Genomic DNA, 20,768 nt, shown 5'->3' with positions numbered 1-20,768 from the left:
TTTGATTCTATTATTTCCCAATCTATCTTATTTACGAGATTTCTCAGAATTCTTATTTATACGTTTAAGTGCGATTTTCTTTCGTGCCGTTCACGATAAGGTTTAGGGGAGGGGCTTCGGTATTGCATTTTTGTAAAAATCATATGCTTTGTACATTTTACATTACAACAATCCATACGAATAAGCCACATTGTAAAATAGTAACACATTCTGGTGAGATTGTTGAAATAAACCATTAAGATTATATTAATAGAGTTATCAGAATTTAGCTGTTGTGTTAATAAAACTTGCGATTGAAGCAAAAATGATTTTGAGATGTGCTCAAAATTTGTACGTGTATTGGAAAAACCATCAAATAACATTTGGTTGCAGGCAGCAATGGACCTTTTTATTGATTTGTCACTGAAGAACGTTGCCATACAGTCACACTTCATTTAATGTAGAATGCAGTGTGTGACTATACACAAATAAAGCTAGATTGTGTTTTTTATAGATTGTGGTGTCCAGGGCATCCAGTTCTCATCTGTACTGCGAGATGTACATTGCTTTCGACTTTTCAACGTCCGTTTACAGAATCCTCCGAGGAAACTGCACACCTTTAATAACTGACAACGTTGCATTTAATAAAACCAAGAAGTCAGTACAAACAAGGCATTTCAAAGGCATAGCTTACCCAAATATTTAACTTCTGTAAACGTTTTGTCAAACTCATGTTATTCCAAATCAGTATGACTTTTATCTTGGAACATTCAGTTAAAAACATCTGCTTTTGTCATCAATATACGACAAAACATTTTGGGTGAACTATACCCTTCAAATTTAAACTCCGGGAGCAGCGCCCTCACGATTTCAGAATACAGTATAGCACCTGAAGAGATTTTCCACTTGTTTTATTCACATATGTGCGTTCCATACAGAGCAAATATTTTCTCATAACGTCTGATGTCATATTTGACCTCTATATGCTTGAGCCAAACAAAACTGTCATCAGGTAAACAAGAAAACTATTATGCAAATCGTGTGCAGCTGAATTCTTGTTTCTCTGGACGCGTGGCGCATGCCGATGACTCATAATTTTCGCAGAAGGGGGGAATGTAATGAAATGCAATGAAGAAAAAAAGCACTCATCCAATGAAACGCTAACTAATCCACACCTCTCCAGGATAATATTTCTAAGTCCGTTCTCTCGCTCTATATTTGTCAACAGTAAAAAGAGAAGAGATGACATTCGAATCGTACAAAAACCTAATAAAACTGGTTTGATAAGAAACATGGCGGTCCTGAAATATTCAAAGCCGTCGAGTGCTATCGTTTACCCCCAATTTGACTGGTCTGCAGTCTAGAACGAAAGAGCGAATCTCCCACGGTAACACAAATACTGCGGTCCATTTCTACATCATCAATTCATTTCAGGCGAGCTGGTTCCTCAGCTGCGCACCTCTGAAAGTCACGTGTGGAGGTACCTATGGATCCTCTGGAATCATGAAAATAAACAGGAAAAGAAAAAACATGGTAGGTGAGGAATGGAAAACAATGAACAACTGAAGCAAGTTTCGGTCATTTATAGAAAAACACAAATGATGTGGTACTAAGCTTTAAAGCTTATTAGAATAAATGTCCGTCCTTTCATATATTTTTTTCTTTTTTTGATTTGAGATTTTTGTTTTCCTCCTATTTTGGATTCAGTGCAATGCATGAACAATACAAGGGTCCCCCAGGGTTGGTTTTCTTTGTGGATGTTTTGAGAGCGACGGTGACAGGCGCTGTCGTTGGCGTGGTCATTTAACTGGTGTCCATGGATTCCATGTTGGCGCTGGAGGAGTCCCTCTGGATGCTTTCGAAAATGGCGGCTAGCTCGGGGTTGGAGCTGATCTGAGACTGGAATTCGCTCATTAGGGGGCTCTTTTCGGCCTCTGGGATCGTCAGCAGGGCCACGACTGCCCGCATGGCCGATCGCTTGAGCTCGTCCTGCTTCTCAAACTCTTGCTTTACAGAGTTGGCCTTTACCTGAGGAGGAACAGTTGTTTGAATCTGATTTTAACAAGAAGTTCATTCGAAAAAATATGTGTTATTTTCAAGTTAAATCTTATAAACATTGTTTACCTTTGTGGTACATGTTGCCCTGAGAGGCTCTACGAGTCTGTCCAACCTCTGCAACACTGCACTAGGACACAGACTAGATAATCTGGCCAGCATGAGAAATGTCAGCATCTATAAAGACATAAGCATAAATTAAGTAAATATTAACACTTCATCTTAGAAATCCAGAGTAACTATTAAATACCGTTAGCTGTGTGGTCAACATCATCATCACAATTCAACTTTAAATAAAAATTCAGCACATTTTCCATGAACCTAATTGCTTAAAATGCTTCTAGCTTCATTACCATGCAAGTAAACCTGGTTATTCGTCCATTTAAAATAAACATGGACCACCTCATTTGTTCTCCATCCATTATGCATCACATCTTTTATATGGCCGCGCAACAAATCTTTGTTAATCAATTCACTCTTTCATCTGCTACCTGCTACATGATCTGCATGGCAAACAAATCTCATGCAACATTCATGGTCTTACCTTGATATCGTAATGGTCCTTAAGTCCGTCTTCAACGTGGTTTAAGAATTCAAAGATGTCAAGTCTATCAAGGCAGCTGTCTAACAGAGTGTACATGCACTCAAACGCAGCTTTCCGTATGTCCAGGCCATCATCCACCGTGTGTTTGAATGGACCCATCTCCACCTACAAAGAGATGTAGATCACTGAGCTTAATAGCAGGTTTTAATGCGGAAGGAATTGCTCTGAAACAGCAGCTTACCTCTCTGATTAGTTCCTTGCGCACTTTGGTCTCATTGTACAAATGAGGGAGAACCGTGTCCAACAGGTCTCGGATAAGAGAAGGTTTGTTATGCGCTGCCGAGTTGAAGGTAACTAGAGCCACTCTTCTTACATTGAGGTCGGGATCTTCTAACGTTTTCAAGAAATCACCTAAAATAGAATAAAATAATATAAAACAAGTTAGAAAAAGTATATGAAGGACAAAATTCAAACTAAAACTTCTGGGTACACTGAACCTTGAATAGCACTTATTACATGTGCTCTGGAATACTTCAACCTGATTTGCCAGATACAACGTCTGGCAGTAGGTGTAAATAAATAAATGTAATTTTATTAATTAATAAAAATAATTAATAATAACAGTTTATCTTCAAATGATTAAACAAAAATGTCTGAACTTCATGTTTTGCAAATGAGATCAAATATTTCAATATTTTGTTTCCAGCAACTTACTCCCGTTATGTACTTGTTAAGTCAAAACAACTTTCAAAAGTTATAATCAGAAATTTTGAACTGATCTGATTTATCAACCTACAACTCTATGACAAATCCACATTTTCAAAGTATTCTTGATCTAAACTAACTTTAAAACCCATCCTCAAACTGAAAAATGCACTTGCCTATGCAATTTTTAAGAAGGGGGTCAATCGTCTGCGGATGATCAGAGATAGTGAATTTAACAGCCGTGACTACTGAGCTCCTGGCGTAGGATGATCCTGGAATGGAGAAAATTCAGTTGAAAAAACAATCATACAGATCAAAAGATTTCTATATAAAGTTTCTAAACTTAGAAAAGTTTGGACGCAGATTTCGCAATCACCTGATAACAGATATCCCTTTAGCCTGGGCAGAAGAGTCTCTGGATCGATGAGCGTTAACTTTCCCAAACATTCGGCTACCACATTCCTCGTGCCTTCTTCTGCACACTCGCAGTGTTTGAGCAACAGCACCCACACACTTTCCACGTACGGTTTGAGTCCTGCCACTGATGCGGAGCTGATGATCTCCTTGAGCGAGTGCAACAGCAGGTACTGTCGCTTGGGCTGTCCGGAGATCTCCTGCAGGACAAATGGTAGGTACTCCGGGAGATTTCCAACGCTGATGCTACCCAACGCATACGAGGCTGCCGATTTCACCTCTTCGCTGGCTGAAGAAAACGCATCCAGGATGACCGTTTTAAGCTCAGGTTGGCCGCTGAGATCCACGTGATGACCGACCTCTCCCAGGGAAAGCAACGCCAGCAGTCGGATGGAATCTGTGGAGCGTGAGTTTTTCACGTCTTGGATAAACTGCCCCACCACTGCTGGGCCCTCTTTGGGGCAAGCCCGGGTCAGAGCGGCCACGCACTTTGCGATGGAGTAATAGGATTGCTTGTGGGTGAGAGCTGTGCTTTGGGCGTACACTGGACCCGTTAGCATACGTAGCAAGTCCATGTAGCCCAAACTGGCCGTTCCTGTGGCTACGAGGGCCTGGAAGAATTCCAGCATGGCGCTAAGGGCTCCGCCTTGCAGCAACGGCGAACGAACCAAAGCTATGAGCTCGACCAAGATGGAGCCGCTGATCTTTGACAGCGAATCCGGGTGCACCCGTGCGAGCGTGGTCAGGAAGCTAATAGCCATCTGGGAGACGTGCATGTCGCTTTCATTGATAAGAGGCGGCAGCTCAGCCAGCACAGCGTCGATCATGGCCGGCGTCACACTGTCGCTATAATTCTTGACTAGAATGTCTAGTGCGGCCAGAGTGCTTAGTTTCAACGCTCGCTGATTCTTACGCAGGAAGGAGGCTAGAATGGGAACGGCTTCGCCCAGGATGGGTCTCAAGTTGATCTTCAGCGGCGACCCAGCGATGAGGGTAAGTGCTTTGACCGTGGTGAGCCTTGTTATCTCGTTCTTCAGACGCTCTAGGAAGATGTGAAGAGTGCCGGGTAAATCCGCACCGAGGCTATCACCGAGGTTGCAAATAATCTGGCCCATACAGGAAATGGCTCGCTCTTTGACTTCCTGGTCAATATCGGCAGCCTTAAGCCGTTTGATGGTGCAGGCAAAGAGGTCAGAGATGTAGGGGGATGCGAAGGCATCAGTTTGATCGAGGGGCCGGATGACTTTGACCAGCTGCTGGGTGACCAGCAGGGCTTCGGAGGTGATCTTATAAAAGGAATCCCCTACGCAAGCGACTACCGGAGGCACTATAGCCTGAACGTGGGGGTGGAAGACTTGAGGCTGATGGTTGCAAAGGATCACGTACAAGCAGGACAGAGCGTCTATCTTCAGGTTAGAAGAGCTCGACTTATCGTTGAGAGAAAATATGATTCCTAGAGATTACAAAAAAGGAACAAAAACCCACAAGTGTCACTTTAACACAGGAAACAGTGATTACGAAGCTATTAACATAATGGCTACAAAAGCCATTTCAATGGAACGGGATGATTTCAAGGGGTCTTAATAATGTCACATTTGTCAAAAATTAGATATCTGATCAATGCAGAAATGACTGGCTTTAACACGCAGTGTGTTGCCTGCAGCGCATACCTGGGATGAGAACAGGAATATGCTGAGTCAGGGCGCCTGGCAGCACGTTCACTAGTTCTGTCAGCATGTTGAAGCAGCACTGTCTGGTCTTAACGCTCTTCTCTTTCATCTGTTTGTGCAACGCTTTCACTATCATGGACACCTGCGAAAAAACATGATATATTGTCCTTATAATCATCATAAACTCCAGTTTTGTAATTGTCACACAATAGTCTCCACTGTAGCGCTGTGACATCTTTTGTAAATAGGTCCATTAGCATGAGATGAATGTTTTGCGAATGTGCACAATTACAGAATCAGTTCAATATCAAAACCAGTTATTTAACAGTTATCTACTTAAATTTGTTATATAAATCAAAATGCTTGTATAATGCATAATAAACGCGTCATTCTGATGTTAACAATAAACTGTATCTTTCCTTACCTGGCTTTGAAGCATCGTAAGAGGAGTTTCCCCCTGTTCCATAGCATCTGGGTCACATAGCCAGCTCTGAGCTGGCCGTGTCTGCTTGAGCAGTGACAGGTACGCGTGGAAAACATCCGCTTTGACGTTTTCTTCCCGTTCTTTGAAGCGGGCGATGAGCGCTGGCGAAACGGTGCGGTAGAACTCGGGTAGCATCTCGTGCCGTGTGCTCACCACAGCATCCAGGCACTTCGCTGCTGCTCTCCTCACTTTCCAACTCATGTCATCATCGTCACTGTACTCATCATCGCTTCCTGTTTGGGTCACGGAAGTTAGATGACATTAGGAACATAGTGGGGCTAATAGCCCAACATGGGGGCAAATTTTGAAGTGAAAGTGAACTACTCCTTTAAAGTCCTGGTGAAATAAAAAATTACAATTACTATTATTTCGTGAAATATTGCAGTTTGTTATAAATAGCTTATCAGTGTAGGCCATTCACTTTTTTAAATTGGAGACTAGTGTATACTGCTAGTTAATAAATGCTACACTTAAATATGCGATGTGAGTAAACTGTTCTCATTAACAGCTGTTTAAATTGTAGCCCTGCTGGATATAAATAGATGCTTGGACCCGGAAACGGTATTCCTTAAGTCACCACTTAACAACCGAATATCGGCTATCCACCTCAGATGACGTCAGTAAGATGTCAGAGCCATTAACTCCTCCCCTTCAACTTTCAGTCAGCTGCTAGTTTCATTTAAAAATGCAACGGCTGTTTTAATACATCCAATCAGCTCGCAATGAAAAACGAAGCCCCACCCACTATTCTTCTCAGTCGATATTCCGTTGCACTCGGAAATGTGTCAGAATACGGAAGTAAAAACATTCGCCACCACCGGTTCACAGAGACTTTAAGAGTTGGCATGTTTGTTGACTTGTTTGAGCACTTTTGGTGTTTCTTTATTGAACATATGTGGGTGCAATTTTATCCCTCGATCCCTGACACACAAAGAGAGCAGATCTGATGTGTATACTCCTTTGAGAAAAACAAACACACCGTAGAATTCAACCAATAAATAATTGAAAAAACACCTCCAAACCGGTATAAATATGATTTATGGATGAAAACAACACTCATAAAAGGGCAAAAAACAAAACTGACTCTGATCAAGCAGACCTGAGGAAGTAAGGTTCACACTGGGAATCCTTAACTCAAACAACCAAAGAGGGACACATCATTACAGTAAGCTCCTGTCAAATCTTGTGCAGCAACACACTTTTCACTGTTAAGCTGTATACATGCAACGTTGAGTACATTCACACTCCATCCACTTCACAGCACTAAAGCTATAAGAGCTCTTAGATCTTTAAAATATGCTTTGTTATATGCCAAGAATGCATGCCGGTTGTCAGGAACAGAAACAACATGCTCACATCCATTTATGAAAGTAAAAGAAGTAAGTGGCAATGAAACGTAAAGGACAGTGGCAAACGTTTTAGACTGTCCATCAGGCAATCTCATCCGATGTGAAGGACTGGCCATTATTCAAAGCTGTGAGACTGGACCAATCAACGCCGTTCCTTTGTTCTAATAACAAGCTGATTTCTGATAATCTGGCAAAGACAACCGGCAGTTGTCCAATGTCTCACATCCTCAGACGAGGACGCAATCTGTCGTCTGTCTGTGTTTGAGACGGAAGAAATAACTCTAGGCTTGTTGTTATTGATGTTATGCAATTTTCACTCTGAAAGCAGAGGCCGGCACACAACAGCGTTAACAAACCACGCTTCCAACTTACATCTCAACAACCCGTATGGGTCGGGAGACAGAATAAAATCTTCTTTCCTCAGTGAAGAGAAAGGAGCCTCGCCTCATACCTTGGTAATCTTCATCTACTCCGTCAGCATCCATGGCGTTCTCATCTTCATCCTCGTCATCGTAGTTGTAGTTGGGATCGTAGGTCAGGTACTTCAGACAGATGCTAATGACTGTCGGGATGTGTGGGTAGACTTCTTTTGGACACCTGGGGGTCAGAGGGTGGAGAGTATGGATTAAGAAAGCTTCAAGGTTACACTTGGTAATATTTTTTAACAAGCTTGTATTAGAAATCGGCGACTAGACACACCCTTGACTTCAGAACTGATCATTATTTTTAAACAAAAGGCATGCAATATAAAACATAAACAAAATTCTCTTTTATACAAAAATATAAATATAAACGACTAAAAATAAACGGTAGCATACAGCCTTCAAGTAAACATTGCTTTTACTTTCCGAACAATAAAATAAACAAGAAAGTGACAAACAATAGAACAAAAATATTAACTGTGTTCAACGCTTTGAAGTCTAACAGTTATAAAGAGAACATTCAAAACAATTCAACTTGTCCACTTTTACTTTGACGGTGCTTGTTTAAACTATATTGTTCAAAGGTGTTGTAACGCAGAAAATCATAACTTGTTTTTAGACAATAATAAATCTATAATTTCCTTTTTAGTCTGATCGACTGAATTACAGGCACTTTTCAAAATTTCAAAGCAGAATAACAGTAGGTTTCAACATCACCCACATGGACAACATAATAAATCCCTAAGAACACACTTAAGATAAATATACCCACTATGTATATATCCACTTTGTTTTTCCCAATGTAAATTATGCATTATACAGCAATACAAACACTACCCACCTGACTGATGTATACAGTGCAAGACAAATTAATAGCCACTGTTAAGGTGTCAGCCTGTGTGAAATGCTCCCAAAACTACCATTAAAAGCATTTACACACACTGAGGTGTATATGTGTATGTATGTGCCATTAAATGTAGACTAACCTCCTCACGAACGATTCGAAAGCTTGGATGCAGTATTCCCTCAGTTCATCATCATCAATGTTGCAGAACTTGACCACCAATGGGATGATCTTCTCCAAGTACTCACCTGTAGGGATGAAACCAGTATTAGCACCAGTATCATTAAATAACACTTTTAATTCCCGTGGAGAGACTATGGAAAGCAGTGGTCACCATAAATTTTCATTGAAATCATAAAGGTTCAGGATGAGTGAATATCTCTTCAACATTAAGCGACAACAATGAAAATTACAAGTGACTTTGGAAAGAAGCGAGATTCAGGCCTTGCTCTTTTTAGCACAATCTAAGAAGAAAATCTTAAAAAGACAAAAAAGGGAAATTCAAATTAAAACAGTTACGCTATTGAACAGATAGCTGAAAAACAGCTTTGAGTGTGTTCCGCTGAAGTAATCTTGTGCATCTAAATCGCAGCTGTCTTTGTTTCATCAAACGTAGGCGGTAATTGGTTGATGGTGGAACGGCGCGCCATAGCAGCAAACCTCACTGACTTTTCAATTCACTTTATTTGTGCCAAATGCCTCGCCTGGTACCACTGCGATGGGACATCTTTGACAACAAGGCGACAGGTAATAATGACCATTCTGGAGATTGTTCCATCAGCTGTCTCGCAACAAAATTCTAGCAATTTGTTCGGTCAAACTCCAAGGAGAGTTCACTTCAAAGTTGCGTCTATTATAGATAACTGCCCATAGTGGAAGAAAACGTAGCAAAAGTACAGATGTCAATTCCACATAATATCTTATCTGATATTGATTCTCTACAATACTGTAGTAGAGTAGGCGGGGCAAGACCGTGGTTCGAGTCCGGTGAGTAATTGTGAATTAGCGCCAGCTGTGCGCACACCGGCCTCGAATCACGTAGGAGATGGGAGCATACAAAAGGAACGAGCGACCGGACCGTCGAAGAGAGAGGACCGGGCCCGAACTTATGTTATGTTTGTATTTATATTTATGTTCATGTTTTGTTCACCGGCGGTCGTCCGTGAGGGGCCGCCGGCTGTTATATTAATTTATTAAATGTTTAAAATGTCTTCCGGTTCCCGACTCCTTCCTTCCAGTATATGGAGATGTATTACAAATACCTTTTAAAAAATGCAACCGACAGAAGTGTTTAAGATGCTAGTAGTACTGCTTTGCTGTCACATTACGATCTGGCATACATGCAAATGATACAGATTGGCTTTAACGAATATGCACGCTTTGGTAGAAATATCATAAATTGTTATTAGATTATCATAGTACTATAATAACTATAAAAATAATGGTCTCGAGAGCACAGAAGCAAACTATCATGTCATGAAGCAACATAGCAATACGCGCGAATGTATTTACTCAACGCTTAACACAAAACCAGCCATAGCAATAATGGATCATTTTCATTAAAGACCTCTGAAGATGGCTTTGGTTTGCTTCTAGTTGTGGCTAAATTACAGCATCAGTGCTCAAAATAAAAGCCTCCTTGAGAAGTTCACAACCGATGGCTTCGCGCTTGAACTGCTTTCAGCACTTAAGAGTAACTGAGATGAGGTCTTGAACACTGAAGGCATTAACTGAGGCATTAACAGGAGAACCTCACCGATTCTGTGTCCAGCCTGCCTGCTGATAGCGGCGATGCATTGGATGTAAGTGCGTGTGGTCGACATGGAGTCGTTGCGCGAGAGCTCGGACAGTAAGTGCTCGATGAGGTCGACAAAGACCAGGTTTCCGCAGCTCATGACCAGGTGCCCCAGGGCGATGATGGTCCTCTTCCTCACAGCGAGACGTGGACTCGTCAACTGAGGCAGCAGACAGCTCAGGATCGAAGGATGGAAATTCACTAGGAGGCCTCCTTGTCTGAATGGATGAAAACAATGTCAGATAGTTGAAGGGTTCATTGGAGATCTCACATGCTGATGCTATTATTAGCGTTTGTATCCATTAATAAGACAAAGAATATACTCAGAAAAGCAAGTACTTTTACTTATGTCTACAGAATATTATAATCATTTAATATACATGTATTATACATGTCATGTAGGAATACAGTTAATAATTGTGAATCTATAGTAAGCATATTGTCAGTATACAGTATATACTGAGTGTAACAAACAGATCCCAAATAAAGTCAAGCACACTTATGAGTGACTGCATCTAAAGTATGCATTCTAACCCCTGACCCACAAGTCCAACAGAAGCACTAATATTCACATCAGTCCTGCAGCTCAAATACGACCAGCAACACCAAAGTTGCAGGTTCAATTCTTAGGAAACACACAACCTGGCAAAATGTACACTCTTGACTGCAATGTAACGCACTTTGGATAAAAGCATCTGCCAAATGCATTCACCCATGCCAAATTCACGGGTCCATCATTAGCTAATGTACATCAGCGAGCTGAGAGCCATCATCTAAGATAACAGGCCTAGGAGTATGCTCGAGCTGTGAAAGAGACAGCCGAGATGCACCTTTACGCATGCACAAACACATCCAGAAATTACCTGGCAGGATACCATACGCACTCGGACACAGTCCATCAAAACAAAAGATGCACACGGCCGCTCTGTCATACCTGCACAGCATGTCTGCCATGATGTCCAACGCCTCCAGCTGAACAGACACGTCCTCCTGCTTAGCGATGGCACTTGTGAGGCGACCTGTAATCTTTTTGCAAACGCTAGCAGCAAGCGCTGAGCCTAAAGCGAAGAGAAATCAACTTAGAAAAGAGATCGCTTTCTACTTAGGGATGTGAATAAATTCTCATGGCACATGTTGAAAAAACGTCCAAGAACTTAAGGAAATATTTGTGTTAACACCAGTGGGACATTAAGCAGGGTAAACATGTGCTTTTACCGCTTGATGCTGGAGGGAGCTCTCCGATCACCGTCTTGAGGCCAATGCTGGAAATGTCCCGAAGCTGCTCCTTATCTGACAACATATTTGTGCACAACGTATCGACGATGGTTTCCACCTGGTATTCCTTTACTTTGCTGACAAGCGGGCCCAAACTGCAACAAATAAAGGTTTTTAAGTGCAATGTCTAAAATGTTTTTGTTATAATGCATGAATAGGTGAAAAACCCTGCGCAAATAAAACATTGAGGTCAGTTTGTGCTAATTCACAAGAACATCACGTTTAAAATAAGTCACTGCAAAGAAACTTGCAATCCGGCACAAAGACTAAACCAAACAAAAGAGAAGAACTGAAAAGCTATTCAAACCATAAAAACGATCTAGATTGAAAATAAAGATCCTGGAGGCAAATAACTGTGTTTGGCACAGTGGCATAAATCAATTTCACATTAAGAAGAAATGTTGAGGGACAAACGCACAAGACGTTTCATATTCGCAACATGACTGAAATGAGGGAACAAATTCTTACCATTTTACAGCTAGATTCTGAACTTCTCCGTTTTTGTCCTCCAGGAGCTTTAGGATCATCTTGACCACCTTTCGCTCGCTATCGTCATCCAGCTTTATGGAGTCTTTCTGCAGCTCGGACATCAGGTCATTGGTGGCCATGAATCTGAGAGGAAAAGGAGAAGTTATTTAGTGTATATACGAACAATGAAGCTACCAATTCAAATGTAAAGTTTATCCTGCATGTCGATGTGAAAGCAGAACCCTCATTCGCACATTTCATGTTGACTTACAACTCAGCAAAACAGATCAGTTCACAGTCAACAGCCATGATGTTACCCAAGGGTGCAGACACAGTGACACACCTACATATTTGGGATGTTTCACATCATTTCAGAAATAAATCCAAACAAATTTGCTAGAAAAATTCCTTAATGTGCAAACCACCTGTGCAGCAAGACTTCCCGTACGAACGCAAGCGGGCGTTACGACGGCCCGACTGAAGCCTTTTTCCCTTTTCATCTCACTTGACATGGTTTACTAAATTCGAAATCCACTTCTGAGCCGAAACCGGAGTGGATTAAAATGAAATCTTGTCTTTGGGTGCCGACATCAAAGCCACAGCACTTAAAACTCGCGTGTAATGTGAGGAAAAACCTTCTGCATATACTATGACATGCCATCTTTCCCTCACACCGTCCTAAACGCCGCTGTTCTGGCATATATTTGAAGCCAAGGAATCTCTCATTCCGACGAGAGCTCTAGAATGAATAATGCATGAGATGCACACCAATGTCGGTGAGAGAACGAGTGGCAGTGCAAAACTAATGCACATGTCGAAGAGAGAAGACTTAGAATGGTGTGTAAGCAAAATGTTCCCGGGGGTCAAATTCAGAGGGATCTCGAATAAGAACAGCTGGAGGTTTGACATGGTTGACAGCCGGAAAAATTATCTGAAGACTGCCTTTAAAGTATTTACTAGGATGATCCGGTTAGGTCCATGTAAGACTCAAAAAATATTAACCAGTTGGTGAATAAGAAATGTCTCAAGCGTAATACTCCCCTAACAATGAAAGCATGACAGCCCACAATGCATCTATGATATAACAAACAGATCAGTGACGAACTATGACAATACACACTACGATTATGAGTATCTATAATAAATATAATGCGCTACAACTGCAAAAGAAATAACTTCCCAGTGCTGTTAAGCAACAAAACATATTGCTTCTTTATCTCACATGACAGCATTTCTGCTCAGGCATTCTCAGAGACACCCCAGAGTAAAGTCACATAGATATGATAATGTGAAACAGACATTTATATTGACTTCTTATTTATTTGAACTACCAGTCACACACGTGAGATAAAAAAACATCTGCACACAAGTTCTACATAAACCAACATTTGTGTAAATATGAATCTTTTACCACTGTTTAAAGCCTTGTTGTCAAACCCGAATGATCAAGAAGTGACATGTCATGTGCTCCAACACAGAACCCTTAATAAAACATTGGTTACTCAATTTTATACACTGTATTATTTATGCATTCCATATAAACAGCACTTTTTTAACTTGTCATGGTTGTTTATTTAAATGTCATGTTTACACACATGGGCCATGCTCTCATAATAAGTTGCCAGTCAAAGCTGCTGTTAGCTACTTTAACTTATTTAATCACAATGAGTACATGCAAACAAAAAAATATTGCAGAAAAATAAACTTTTCAGCCACAAATTGATATGTATTTTTATTGCAGTCTATGATCACTAAGATCAAGGCGAGCTGCTAAAGCTAATCGGCTAACACATTAGCTGCTAGCAGGCTAACGTTCACACAGAACACCGGCAAACATTTTTTGACAGCTTCAGTCACAACAAGCACATGTTTTATTACGTAAATACAATAACCCCGATAGCCGGTACAGTAGCGACGGCTGATATGCAAACTATAAAAACACGTTAACCCAACCTAACACGAGTCTGACATGCTACGCTAACTAGCTAAACAACAGTAGCGCGGCCTGAAAGTTTCTGCGATCGCTTCAGTTCTCATTTTAACGCATTTAAACTCGATCTCGAGCTTTCAATGTGCACAAGCACGCGCTTACAAACATATTTTACACATCTGCAACACGACTGACCTGAAATCCTTATCGCTGGATGTCATTTTCTCCAAAAGATTAGAGATGTGGTAGGAGGCACTCGCCATGTTTGCAGTCAGGTGAGCCACTTGTGAGTGTGTTTAGGGCCAGAATTGTTTAGTCCGCTTCTTATCGGAGGTTTCAAGGGAGTTTAGGTTTATTTTTCAGGCAGGTGATCAGCAGCAGCTCTACGGGAGAGAGCAGACGCTCATGCCTTGAGTTTGGATGGGTTTGAATGGAGGTGCTGCTCGCTTCTGCAGGAGGGAGGAGCTGCAACCGGACGACGATGACTGAGAGGATAGAATGAGGTGCGGCTGCGTCTCAAAACCTAGTGAGCTGCCTCCATAGGCTGCCTAACTAGGCGCTTTCGATGCACACAAATGTTCTGCTGAAGCGTTGGGAATCAATTAAATACTCGAGTCAGATAGTTATTGAGAACGATGCTCAAATGCTTAAATGCAACGCCTAAGGGCTCCCATAAATTGTGTCTATGTAGGCAGCTCAGTAGGTTTTAAGTCACAGTCTAAAACGTTCTCTGATATAGCATATGTATGGAATATGTTATATCTTTATTAAATATTGACAGTTTTGTGTAAGAGATTGTGTTGACTGAAGAAGATGTCAGCAATAGCAAATCCAAAACGTACAATGTAGTCTTCTGCATGGACATACAAAACTATGCATATACTTAAACCTGCGTTTGTGGTTTTTATATAGTTGCATCGAGTAGTAATAACCAGTGTTGGGCAAGTTACTCAGAAAAAGTCATTAAATACTAGTTACTAATTACAAATTCAATAGTCTCATTAGATAACTGTACAAATCACTCTCTCCAAAAAGTACTTCATTGCTCATTACTCATTACTTTCAATATCCTTCATCAACTTTGATTAGCTAAGTGATTCAAGGATAGACATGAAACAGCTCTTTTAATTCATTCAAATAATATGAAACTACATAAAGTAGGATTGTTTACTGACCAAAGTATTACAAATGTGAGAATTATAGATTAAAGGACGGATTTTAAAAGATAGACTTTGATTTTAGGATGTAAATTCCGCCATTGCACACAAATGTATTACACAAGGTATTTAGTTTAATTACATCAGAAGTAACTTACATTACTTTAAAAGTAATTGAATTACAGAAACTAATTACTTTGTAACTAGTTACACCCAACACTGGTAATAAACAGTAGCCTACAGATTTAAATATCATCAATAATGATCGTATGTGATTTTTATATATTACTTATTGCTTAAAATTTTGCCATACTGAAATAATTAAATGTATGTTTGACGTATGTATGATGTATGAAGAGAGAGAGAGAGACAGAGAGAGAGAGAGAGACAGAGAGAGAGAAACTACCAATTACCCTACACAGTAGTCCCCAGAAAGTTTTGACCTCTGCACCTCCTGATAGGTGAGCCCTCTACATTCATCTTGTCCTTCAGTATGTCTTCATTCAAAGTCTCTGTTCAAAGCCAACACTGTTCCCAGAGAGGAATGCAACCACGTTCCCTAAATCTCTTATGAACCTCTATTTCCAAGACTGTCAGAGAAGCATGAATAAGCAGAGAGATCAATGCGATTGTGCTCATTCCCATGCCATTGTCATAATCCCATCCTTACAGCAGAATTCTATCACATATCACAACTATTCTCTCAAATTGTATGCTGATAATATAAATAGTATTTATGTCAAATTTGTGTTTTGAATTCATTTGTTTAAAATTGATTTATGTCAAATTTGTGAATCTTGTAAATTCAAGTAGTCCCAGACCAATACCCCGCTAATTATTTAACATTTAATTTTTGGATTCCTTAGACAGTATATATGAGTAGGCTATGTACATTACATGTTTTTTCTCTATGAGATTGCTGCATTCCAGCATTGTTTTGCAATTCTCAAATCTGCATGCAGTATTTCAACGTCTTCTCTAATTTGTCTCTGGTATCAACTATGGTACAGTTAAACGCACAGCACATAGTTTTTTTGACTCAGCTGGAGACAGGAGGTCAAATATATTTAGCATTACAATTATAGCACTGTTGGCGGTGCAAAGCGCAGTCATGCAGTGGAACAAAGCCTTCAGTCAAGATAAAAAAGCAGGAGACAAAATCATTGTGTTGTCATGTTAACGCAACACAAATAAACAAATCACTGTGATCAGCACTACTGTAAAATGTATATCTTTCTTTAAAAAGGCTACTTGATTTCATGCTTGTCAATCTACCAGTTTATTTTGAAGCACAACAGAAAATCCATTACCATTAAATAAGGTCTGATTTTTAAGAATACGCTCAACAGCAGTGTGGAAAATGGATTTTGAATGGACACCAGGTGGCAAAAACATAGACAGGAAATAAAAGGAAGACAGCAAGTGTGAGTCTGCATGCGAAAGCGCAGATGTAAGAGAGGAATTTCATTCAGGACTCATTAAGTGAGTGAATATCTTTTTCAATTATTTTCAATAGTATGACAGATTGATGAGACAAGCATGTCAACGATTCATAATTACTATGCAGAAAGCTGAATTAAATGAGAAACCTCGCACAGTGACTGAAGATGTAATGTATTTTCTTTAAAGGATTATTCAATATCGATTTATTTTTGAGTGTGTAAGGGATTTAAACTGCCTTTTGGTCTATGTTGCTACGTAGGTTGCGGAATCTTTTTCAGCATCCTAATGGTGCTTTAATATGCGGCCCGCATATAATGCACCTCACTAGGTTTAATAACAGCAAGAGAGAATGACAGCGACGCACTGTCAATCTGAAGAAATATCTCCCTGCACTGAAATAAATCGTCATGGTATTGCCTAAGATTATCCAAGCCTTTTTCGGGCAATGATGTCCCAATTATGTTACCTCAAGGAGGCATTGATTTGTGTTGGAAGCAAGAATGCCTATAGCTCTCGCATAATGGCACAAATCCTTCTGTAGGCAGCAGCGTGCAGATGCTCCAAGCAAAATAGGGGCGGAAAGATGGTTAGGAAAAGATATGGGAGGAAAAGATGGTTGCAAACTGATTTCCAGCCCTGTTTGTAAAAAGTAAAGTTGGTTTATGTAAATGTGACATTTTTTCATCTCTCAATTAATTTTTGTATTCAAATTTTCTATTAAAACAAAAGATTTTGGGTGTATGTATATCTATTCCAAAACCTAGTGAGCAGTCAATAAAGGCAGTACCCGTCAGTACAATTGCTTTGTATCCTGATGTTTCAAATATGGTGCTACATTTCCGTCACACACTTGCAGTATTCGACCAATCACTATGCACTGGTTAACTGGCCAATCATAGCACATCTCGCTTTTCAGAGCGATGAACTTTGTAAAAAAACGTTCGTTTTACAGAGGCGGGGCAAAGAGGAGATACAAACATACACGGTATGTGGAAAATACAGCGTTTTAACCATAAATTATGTGAAACATTGCATTACATCTTTTAAATGTTGAATGAGTATTGTTCATATAGTTCAAAAGAGAATCCTAGAAATTGAACAGGGTTTGGACATCCAAGGTTTCAGAAGGATAGAGACAATATGCTAAAAGTTAATTAGTGAAGTATATTAGCGAATTCTACCACACATGGACAAAAAGCCATAATACTCCATCCTAGGATTTCATGGTCTATTGAATAAAAACACAAAAATGAAACTTTAGACAAAATATGCACTTCTACTTTAACATGGGTTGATTCCAATTCAGGCTGAAAGATCATTTAATTACACAGACAGAAACTGGCTCATTGGATCTGAATGACAATAAGCATGAATGAGCACAAATGAAGTTTAATGATTCCCCTTCTGTTTACAATGAACCCAATGGAGCTATAATCAATTATCAAGTGGCCCTTTCTCTCATATTCTAGATTGAAGAATAAGCCAGTACACTACACCGTCGCTTCTGCGCTCCTTTCCAAGTCCAATTACTTTCTCAATCTTCCCCGCAATTTCTATTAAATGTGACCTGGAAAATACAAATTAGCTCTTGTTGTAAAACAGCAACAATCTACAGCCCATTAATGGCTTTCTGGAGGTAATTGTGCTTTACTCGAGCGATGACCATCCTTTGATGAACTTAACATTGAAATTAATTTAATTACTTAAAGCTAACATAAAATTCCCATCGACTGCCACGAAACGATGAAAAGACCTTGGAATTCATGAGAAAACACTGTACGTCAGCCTTGAATATGTTGAAATAACAAAGATGTTATTTACTCGATGTGAAGAGCCTTAAGGCAGTCTCATGAGAGCACTCCATTAATACAGGCTTCTTTATGTAGGCATATCGTTCATCTTCACTTTCTCACACGAGCACGCCAACGTTGGTGAAGGGGCGCCAAGGCTCATTTTATTACCTCTCTCCACTCTCTTGTCTTAACAAACTATTTAAGACTGACTTATTGAAGGGATAGAGAGACACTGATAGCAAGAGAGAGTTTACGATTCATGATTTACGTGGACCCATCAGAAGCAAAACACAACTCAGCTCACACGTGCTTCAAGACAGCTGTCTTTTTCCTACTATGGTAGTCTACGGTAACCAAGAACTGTTTGGTTGCAAGCATTCATCCAAATAACTTTCTAAATTTTTACAGATTTACATTATTGGGTGAACTGTTCGTTTTAGCATGACATATTATTAGCATCCCACTTCATATCACGCATTCCTGGATTCTTATTGGTCAACGGCAGCTCAATTATATACAAAGGCCATTTGTACAAGGTCATGTATTCTTAGTCTCTTCACCCCACCATCATCCACCTCAGCCTGTCCATCACGTTGTCTGATCTAGCTGTTTATCGCCGGTGCTCTCTCTAGAGTCTCTCTCTCAGCCTCCTGATTCACAGTGAGAAATAGCCCGGAGCTCTCAGGGGAGGAGACTGACAGAAGATGGGGCATGTATAGAGGTGCGACCTCATTGTCGGTGCTCTTTCTGATTAATCAATGCAGCACAGCGGAATATCCCAGAGGAGATGTAACGTATGAGGCTCCTGCCTCCTGCCGAAACCCCTGTGACCTCGACGCCACCTCTGCACAGAGACCTCATGTTTAGGCCATATACCAGGTTGATGGGGAACATAGAACAAGGCTAGTCATTGATCAACTGTACAGCCCTTAACAACCACAGGTCCAGAATCAGCCTAACGCACATAAATATCCATCGATTTGGGAGCAATTTACTGTATGATTGATGGATCAGGGAATGACTTTTAGTTGAGCCTGCTGGAATTATATTATTTGGCGGCCAACTCATTAGAAACCAACTGGTGCTAGTGTGGAAATTCAAGTTCGAGTGTGGTCTGCAACAGGTCTCGATCCTATTCTTTGTGATGAAGTTGTTTAAAATGTGTATGCACAATGCAGCTATACCGTGGAATGGAAAGACACATTTATGAAAGACAAGCAGGAATGAGAAAGAGCACTGAAGAACTTTCCTGATAAACAGAGGTGGTAGAGAATCATATTGTGTGTGTGTTGCCAGTTATTTTCCACTTGATATTGTGATGTCCCTTTTAGCGGATTTTGGCGTTCTAATTTAACTCACTTGGCCAACCCACTCCTGTTCTCGACACATTAAGCTAATTAAAGGCCTTCATCTAATTCACATTTGATTAACCAAGCATCCAATGAAGCCTACATGTTGACGCCGAGGCCTCAGAGGAAGCTGTTTTTAAAGCTGATGATCTAATTGGAAATGAAATATACAAGCAGCACCATAGGCCTTTTGGGATCTTGTTTTATTTTATGGTTTAGCGATTCTTACTTTCAGCAAGATGAGATGGCATGTATGTGAACATATGTGCAATTTACAATTTGGCTAGTGGTTGAATTGTAAGTGAGGATGTGGTGCTGTTCATTATTTATGTGAACCGAGTTTTATTAGTATTTAGAGTAATGAGATGAACAACATGATGCAATATATACATGTGTATATACAATATATGTGTCTGTGTGTCTATAAATATGCATATGGTTGTTTCAAATTTAGAAATAAAGGTATTACCTACTGCATTAAATTTAAAGAATGCTTCTCTGTCACAGGGATGCAAACAGCATTTTGTTTTCAGGAGGTCTTTTGAGACGTGTTGTTTGTAGTGCTTGCATAATGTCTTATTAAAAGGCGGCCTCACACAGTCCCTTGTTAGCTAAAACAAGCACACCCAGACAGAGTAACACAAAGCCATGTAAATTATCCATAAGGATAAGCTCCATGGAACATCACAGAGCCGGGTGGGATTCCTTGAGGTGATCAGGTTGTCTATGGTGGTATGGTAGAGGAGTATGATTGACATATACTAAGCAGAGTTAAAAACTAATATAATATAATCTCTACATGAATCCGAGAAGTTTGCAACAATAAGAAGAAAAAGAAGTGTGATCTATAAAGCAAGATTATAAAATACTCTCGCAGAACAAAACAGCCAAACACACTGAGTTCTTTTAAGAATACAAAGTACATTTAAAGTAACCCTCTGTGCACTTCAACAGTTGGTAAATATGCTTAATATGTCATTTATTAGTTTGTGGTATAGGCCATGGTCATTTTCTGGTACATGGTGTGCCGTGTTAAAACCATCCAAGGTTTTGCACTGTTCTTGTGCAACAACATTAGGCCTGTGTCTCTCT

General features: G+C 40.1%; 1 protein-coding gene across 1 annotated transcript; it reads right to left on the bottom strand.

Moving 5' to 3' along the window:
* Positions 1-875: 875 nt before the first annotated feature.
* On the bottom strand, positions 876-14,425 carry cand1 (cullin-associated and neddylation-dissociated 1). Its single transcript, XM_056748470.1, has 15 exons — positions 14,130-14,425; positions 12,005-12,148; positions 11,477-11,631; positions 11,196-11,319; positions 10,223-10,479; positions 8,609-8,714; positions 7,652-7,797; positions 5,792-6,084; positions 5,368-5,509; positions 3,660-5,150; positions 3,460-3,555; positions 2,820-2,989; positions 2,579-2,743; positions 2,104-2,211; positions 876-2,007 (listed from the first exon to the last, which is right to left on the bottom strand). The coding sequence occupies exons 1-15, from the start codon at positions 14,195-14,197 to the stop codon at positions 1,783-1,785; spliced, it is 3,690 nt and encodes a 1,229-aa protein (XP_056604448.1). The 5' UTR covers positions 14,198-14,425; the 3' UTR covers positions 876-1,782.
* Between the last annotated feature and the right edge of the window lie 6,343 nt (positions 14,426-20,768).

This window comes from Triplophysa dalaica, chromosome 5, assembly GCF_015846415.1.
Source record: "Triplophysa dalaica isolate WHDGS20190420 chromosome 5, ASM1584641v1, whole genome shotgun sequence".
In the NCBI taxonomy this organism is placed as follows: Eukaryota; Metazoa; Chordata; class Actinopteri; order Cypriniformes; family Nemacheilidae; genus Triplophysa; species Triplophysa dalaica.
Note: the sequence above shows the minus strand (reverse complement) of the source record. Positions and strands in the feature narration are given on the sequence as shown.

Bases quoted from the DNA above. Each gene is read 5' to 3' on its own strand.
- cand1 (XM_056748470.1), bottom strand. From the start codon at position 14,197: ATGGCGAGTGCCTCCTACCACATCTCTAATCTTTTGGAGAAAATGACA. The intron at 11,632-12,004 runs GTAAGAATTTGT...TATTTGTTGCAG, and splicing joins CAGAATCTAGCTGTAAAATG to TTTGGGCCCGCTTGTCAGCA. The intron at 2,212-2,578 runs GTAAGACCATGA...ATGTCTTTATAG, and splicing joins AGGACCATTACGATATCAAG to ATGCTGACATTTCTCATGCT.